Consider the following 7,768-nt stretch of genomic DNA (forward strand, 5'->3'; position numbering starts at 1 on the left):
AAAACAGTGGAAGAACGACTAGTACCATATAGAAACATTTTTAAAGAAATAAAAAAAGCAAAAATGGCAGACAGAAATTATGATGTATTTTTGTAAAGTTACACCAAGTGTGCCTGCCTCTCCTTCCACCACCACTACCTCTTGAACCTCTACTATGCCTAAAACAGCAAGAGCAACCCATTCTCCTCCTCCTTCTCAACCTACTCAACGTGAAGACAACAGGGATGAAGACGTTGTGATGATTCACTTGCACTTAATGAATAAGTAAATATATTTTCTCTTCGTAATGATTCTCTTAGTATTTTCTCTGGCTTAGTTTATTGTAAACATGCAATATAAAATACATATAACATACAGAACATGTGTTAACTTACTGGTAAGGCTGCTGGGCAACAGTAGGCCATTAATAATGTTTTGGGGGAGTCAAAAGTTATACCTGGATTTTTGACTACATGGGAGCAGGAGGGGTTTGGTACCTCAACCTCTGCATTATTCAAGGGTCAGCTGTACTTCAGGATGCTCCTCCAATATCCCTGTGCTTAGGTGTGGGGTCTTCTTTTCATATCTGACTTTAATAAAACTAAATGATTGCCATGTTTGACATGAATGAGTTCAGTAGCTGTAATAATTTTCTGTGCCATCAGTCGTACGTCCTTTCACGAGCTTTGATTGTTCTTCTTGCGTCTGAAATGACCCTTGGAGTAGGTCAAACTATTTAATTTGGTTAGAGACTTCTGAGAATGGTATATCCTCCAATATAGTTTACAAACTATGATAGAAACTGTTTGCTGTTAGGAGTTTATGAATTGCAACATAAACTATTTGCTGTCCTTTGTTCTCTAGACTATCAATATGCTATCTTTAATAGCATACTTTCTAGTATTTCAGAAATGCCTTGACCATCAACTAAAAGTTTTCCTTTTGCTACCAGACTTGGCTTTCCTCAAAAAACCTACCACGTCACCATTTTCTGAGCTCTAGTGCCATGTCCTGTAGTATACATAGAACTTCTCTTGAGCTCCTAACAATTCTCTCTTTCTCTCTCTAGAACTAAATAAAAACCGAAGAAAGCTTTTTGAATCGACAAATGCACGCACCTCTTTCCTGGAAGGTGGAGCGAGTGGAAGGCTACCCCGTCAGTATCACTCAGACATTGCTAGTGTCAGTGGCCGCTGGTAGCAGCACCCTCTTGGCACATGCCCGCTGACTAACTGTAAAGTGGACACAGGAGATGTGTGAACAGCCTTCACAGCACACCGTCCTCAGCACTCTGGGTGTCTGGTATCGGGACCAAAGCATTTTATTCGCACCTGTACTTTATGGCAAAAAAGGAAGAAGAGAGAGAAGATGTTCTTATGATGTCATACGGAACACCAAATATGGATTACTTTTTTAAAATGGCGGTTGGACAGAATTTGCAATATGAGGATAGGGCTTTATTTCCTGTTTTTATTTACCTATATAACATATGCACTGATGATTTTTTTTTTTTTTTTTTTACTTAAAATGAAGGATGAATTGACATCTGGGATGCCAGAAAACTTAGAAGTTATTTTGTTTGCTTGTTTTGTTTTGGTATTTGGGGATTTTTAAAAAATAATCAAAGTGGAATTTTCTGGTACTGCTTTAAAATAATTATTGCGGTCTTTCAGCACTTTACACGTTCTGATTTCTTGTCCTGTGGAAGTTCTCGCTGTCTCCATCTCTCTCATTTTTGTGTCACCTAATATGTTGGTACAGATCAGAGTTAGTTACATTTTTCTGACTGCATCAGACTTTTATTTGAAATGGTACTGGATCTTAGTTTCTGTGCAGAATATTCTGTGATTTTGGGAAATGTAAGTGAGTCCACTTGCTTCTGGACCAATTCTGTTTCATGTATGTTAGCATCCTAGAAACACCTAGCAATGGACCTAGTTCACAGTAATAGGTGCAAAGAAAGACCAAATGGACTTTGCAGTATTAACCCTTTGCAGTCGTCATACTTAGCTGCTGCCTATAATGCTAAAATGATTTTAATGGTCGTCTGGAGGCAAAGGGCTGTTTTTTAGTATATTGCCACTAAAGGACATTTATTTATATCAAACTTTTATTTTTAGATATTATAAGCATACAGTACATAATTGATGAAATTGATATTTACTAGAGATTTATGGTAGAGAATGGACGACATTCAATAACTGGAGCCCTAGATTGTCACTTTATTTAAAAAGACAAATAATCATCTGACAAGACAGCACTGTTGCCATTATGAGGAGAAATAGATTACAATCCTTATCATGTACACGTTAGCTGTGTTCCGTGTGGCCACAGGACTTTCCTGAAACCCTGTCTGTCTGCTTAAAGTAGACATACGTTTGTTGGGAATGAACAGGCTTATTTGAGCCTCCAGGGTGGCAATTCATAAAGACAGCTAAATTCTGAAGGAAAAAAAAAAAAAGATATCTTTTTAAGTGGCTAGAGTCATTATTACAATCTTATACTGTGAAAGTCCAAGAAATCAGGCAACATTGTTTCCTGGGTCTTTTCAGAGATCTTACAGATTTATGAAGTGTTTTTAATCCATGAAGAAACACTAAAGTGCCTTTCTTTCTTCAAAGCAATATTATTTCCAAGTATATTAATTTGTTAGAAAACTTTCCCATAGGAAATGTTGTCAGTTACCTGTACTGTAAAGAGTTATTTATGTTCAGTAGTCAAGATTTTCTACATGGACATAAACCACTCTCATGTGCTCTCAGCAGAAGGCATTAGATAAGCATATACAAGAGTTGGGTACTTTTATACAAATATGGGATAAAAAATACTTGCCTGACACTTTTCCATGGCCGAGTCTGACCATTACAGTAAGAACAAGAATTGAAGAGGCATTTTGCACACAGAAAAATTTTCACTTTAAAAAATGGTATTGGTTACCTTGAAGGAATAGATAATGGGCCTGTCATAAAATTATCAATTATAACTGGCACTGAGGGACTGCCCTTTTTAAGCTAAACTAAGCCTTATCTGCTTAAGGATGTTGAACTGAATCACTCCCTTTACTCATCCTGTGCATATGTGTACAAATGGTCTTGTGGATCATGTGATGATCATCCATCTTATTTGATTGTATTAATGCATCATGCTAAACATTTAGTACAGGTTAACAATACCAGATTTGGGTCCTGTTCAACAACTCAGTACTCTAAATGTTGTTATGTTTTTAATAAGACCTTCCCAGATAATAATCTTGGAACTCTTTTCCCAGCCCTCTACCATGCATTTGCAACAGGAGGAAGATGTAATGAATATGCAGTATTAAGTTGATTTATGAACAGTGCTTTGATATGCCAAAGGGAAAACTGTCCCACTTAAATTAGATTAAGTAGGGTGGCTAAAAATAAAAACACTGGAAGTTCTTTCTCTCACTTTCTCTTGATGCAATGAGGGGAATATGACATTACAGTATACAGAGTTGTTATATGGTGCACAAAATATTTTGATGATTTGAATAAATGTTAACTTTTAATCTGCGCCTTAATAATGACTGGTTATCTGTAAATATAGAACAGATACAGATTGTATTTTTCTGTGGGTTTTTGTCCTTTTAGTGATTTTTTTCCAAAAATGGGAGATGGAATTAACATTGAAAATGGGAATTTTTTCTAACTGAATCAATTGTTACATGAAAAATAAATTTATATAACCCCTTTGTATTGCTCTTGCTATATGAAGTGTGTCTTTTTTTAAAAGAAAATCTTTATGCATAAACTCTATGCCTATCTTTGTTTTCTAAGAAATGTGCTTTTTTTTTTTTTTTTGCCATTTTCAGCAAAGTTGAAAGATGTTTCTTCGTAGAATTGAATATGTATTCTGTGTTCTCTTATTTTGCATTGACATTCCTCATTTTCAACCAGAAACTAAAGCACTTTATTTTAGTCAGTGAATCCAGGACCAGTCATCAATCATTGTTTCTTTGGCCACCCGTTGGTACCTACAAAAGAGTAACATTATAGAGCAGGTTTTATTCTTGTTATTTCTTTCTTTTATAAAGACTCAAGTGTATGACTGCCTTGACAACCTCATTTATCAGCAAAGGCTGACGTGATGCTGGGCTTTTTGATCCAGGTTTCCCTTTCAGAGACTGCCATTGTGTTATCTATCACACTGTGTGTTTACCGTGCCATGCACTGAGATGCTCACTGGACTCATGCTAAACGGAATTGACACTCTTACTTATTCTGAGATTTTGCTAAATCTTAAAGAAAACCTAGCCCTCCACATATTATGCCCCCAGGAATATTTCCACTTGAATTATCTATGCCAGTGGTTCTTAAACATTGTTTCTGAAACAAAAATTCTTTTGATAATTGGAATCGTAATTACCTGTGACCCAATATTAAATTACTCATTTATTACTTATTTGGTTCATTATATACATATTAATGACACATAAATAGTGTCGGGCTCTGGTCTAGGAACAGTAGTGAATAAAACAAAACCCCTTGCCCTCCTTGAACTTGAATTCTAAACAGAGGAAGGTAGCGCTAAAGAGGGAGAGGTTGGAGGATGGAATATCCCCACCCTTCATATGGGCCTCCATATGTTTACCACACTCCAAGGGGACTCGAGAGAGCTCTCTAGAAACCTGTTTTTAACAAAACTGTTAAAAGTGGCTGGGCATAGTGTCTCATGTCTGTAATCCAGTACTCTGGGAGGCTGAGGCTGGTGGATCACATGTGGTTAGGAGTTCGAGACCAGCCTGGCCAACATGGTGAAATCCCACCTCTACTAAAAATACAAAAATTAGCCTGGCGTGGTGGTGCACGCCTGTAGTCCCAGCTACTCGGGAGGCTGAGGTAGGAGAATTGCTTGAACCCAGAAGGCAGAGGTTGCAGTGAACCAAGATCACAATTGCACTCTAGCCTGGGCAAAGAGTGAGATTCCATCTGAAAAAAAAAAAAAAAAAAAAAAAAATCCTGTAAAAAGTACCCACCAAGTTGAAACAAGCCTGTGCTTTCAAATGCAAAATATTCCTTTCATTCCCCCTCCCTCCCTGTCTGTAGGTTCCACATGTTTAATCACATTCTGAAAAGGAGTGTGTGGCCCAAAGTGCTATGTTCCACTGCTTTATAGCTATACCCTAGGATGATAATGGCTGAGGACTCATCACTTCTTAGACTTGACTCCAGGTGACTTTGCAGTTTTTAGAAATCAAGTTTGCCTTAACATGATTTTTGTTACCAAGGATACTCCAAAGAATGCATTATTACTTGGAAGTTAATTTCTTTTTTTTTTTTTTCTACTAGCCTTTTTTTATTCTTTTTTTTTTTTCTTTTTTTTATTATACTTTAGGGTTTTAGGGTACATGTGCACAATGTGCAGCTTTGTTACATATGTATCCATGTGCCATGTTGATTTCTTGCACCCATTAACTCGTCATTTAGCATTAGGTGTATCTCCTAATGCTGTCCCACCCCCTCCCCCCACCCCACAGCAGTCCCCGGAGTGTGATGTTCCCCTTCCTGTGTCCATGAGTTCTCATTGTTCAGTTCCCACCTATGAGTGAGAACATGCGGTGTTTGGTTTTTTGTCCTTGCGATAGTTTACTGAGAATGATGTTTTCCAGTTTCATCCATGTCCCTACAAAGGACACGAACTCATCATTTTTTATGGCTGCATAGTATTCCATGGTGTATATGTGCCACATTTTCTTAATCCAGTATATCTATCGTTGTTGGACATTTGGGTTGGTTCCAACTCTTTGCTATTGTGAATAGTGCCGCAATAAACATACGTGTGCATGTGTCTTTATAACAGCATGATTTATAGTCCTTTGGGTATATACCCAGTAATGGGATGGCTGGGTCAAATGGTATTTCTAGTTCGAGATCCCTGAGGAATCGCCACACTGACTTCCACAATGGTTGAACTAGTTTACAGTCCCACCAACAGTGTAAAAGTGTTCCTATTTCTCTACATCCTCTCCAGCACCTGTTGTTTCCTGATTTTTTTAATGATGGGCATTCTAACTGGTGTGAGATGGTATCTCACTGTGGTTTTGATTTGCATTTCTCTGATGGCCAGTGATGATGAGCATTTCTTCATGTGTTTTTTGGCTGCATAAATGTCTTCTTTTGAGAAGTGTCTGTTCATATCCTCTGCCCACTTTTTGATGGGGTTGTTTGTTTTTTTCTTGTAAATTTGTTTGAGTTCATTGTAGATTCTGGATATTAGCCCTTTGTCAGATGAGTAGGTTGCAAAAATTTTCTCCCATTCTGTAGGTTGCCTGTTCACTCTGATGATAGTTTCTTTTGCTGTGCAGAAGCTCTTTAGTTTAATGAGATCCCATTTGTCGATTTTGGCTTTTGTTGCCATTGCTTTTGGTGTTTTAGACATGAAGTCCTTGCCTACGCCTATGTCCTGAATGGTATTGCCTAGGTTTTCTTGTAGGATTTTAATGGTTTTAGGTCTAACATATAAGTCTTTAATCCATCTTGAATTAATTTTTGTATAAGGTGTAAGGAAGGGATCCAGTTTCAGCTTTCTACATACGGCTAGCTAGTTTTCCCAGCACCATTTATTAAATAGGGAATCCTTTCCCCATTTCTTGTTTTTGTGAGGTTTGTCAAAGATCAGATAGTTGTAGCTATGCGGCATCATTTCTGAGGGCTCTGTTCTGTTCCATTGATCTATGTCTCTGTTGTGGTACCAGTACCGTGCTGTTTTGGTTACTGTAGCCTTGTAGTATAGTTTAAAGTCAGGTAGCGTGATGCCTCCAGCTTTGTTCTTTTGGCTTAGGATTGACTTGGTGATACGGGCTCTTTTTTGGTTCCATATGAACTTTAAAGTAGTTTTTTCCAATTCTGTGAAGAAAGTCATTGGTAGCTTGATGGGGATGGCATTGAATCTATAAATTACCTTGGGCAGTATGGCCATTTTCACGATATTGATTCTTCCAACCCATGAGCATGGAATGTTCTTCCATTTGCTTGTATCCTCTTTTATTTCATTGAGCAGTGGTTTGTAGTTCTCCTTGAAGAGGTCCTTCACATCCCTTGTAAGTTGGATTCCTAGGTATTTTATTCTCTTTGAAGCAATTGTGAATGGGAGTTCACTCATGATTTGGCTCTCTGTTTGTCTGTTATTGGTGTACAAGAATGCTTGTGATTTTTGTACATTGATTTTGTATCCTGAGACTTTGCTGAAGTTGCTAATCAGCTTAAGGAGATTTTGGGCTGAGACAATGGGGTTTTCTAGATATACAATCATGTCATCTGCAAACAGGGACAATTTGACTTCCTCTTTTCCTAATTGAATACCCTTTATTTCCTTCTCCTGCCTGATTGCTCTGGCCAGAACTTCCAGCACTATGTTGAATAGGAGCGGTGAGAGAGGGCATCCCTGTCTTGTGCCAGTTTTCAGAGGGAATGCTTCCAGTTTTTGCCCATTCAGTATGATATTGGCTGTGGGTTTGTGGTAGATAGCTCTTATTATTTTGAGATATGTCCCATCAATACCTAATTTATTGAGAGTTTTTAGCATGAAGGGTTGTTGAATTTTGTCAAAGGCCTTTTCTGCATCTATTGAGATAATCATGTGGTTTTTGTCTTTGGTTCTGTTTATATGCTGGATTACATTTATTGATTTGCGTATGTTGAACCAGCCTTGCATCCCAGGGATGAAGCCCACTTGATCATGGTGGATAAGCTTTTTGATGTGCTGCTGGATTCGGTTTGCCAGTATTTTATTGAGGATTTTTGCATCAATGTTCATCAAGGATATTGGT

General features: G+C 37.8%; 1 protein-coding gene across 6 annotated transcripts in view; it reads left to right on the top strand.

Annotated features, from left to right (window-relative positions):
- The window catches only part of BICC1 (BicC family RNA binding protein 1), a 329,904-nt gene extending 326,197 nt beyond the window's left edge, over window positions 1-3,707 (top strand). For all 6 annotated transcript variants that reach the window (XM_055274350.2, XM_055274351.2, XM_055274352.2 and 3 more), the window contains one exon: window positions 1,049-3,707. In XM_055274350.2, coding sequence (XP_055130325.1) covers window positions 1,049-1,179 — 131 coding nt within the window. In that variant the 3' untranslated portion in view covers window positions 1,180-3,707. The remainder of the gene's footprint in view (window positions 1-1,048) is intronic.
- The last annotated feature ends 4,061 nt before the right edge of the window (window positions 3,708-7,768 follow it).

Source organism: Symphalangus syndactylus, chromosome 4, assembly GCF_028878055.3.
Source record: "Symphalangus syndactylus isolate Jambi chromosome 4, NHGRI_mSymSyn1-v2.1_pri, whole genome shotgun sequence".
Lineage (NCBI taxonomy): Eukaryota > Metazoa > Chordata > Mammalia > Primates > Hylobatidae > Symphalangus > Symphalangus syndactylus.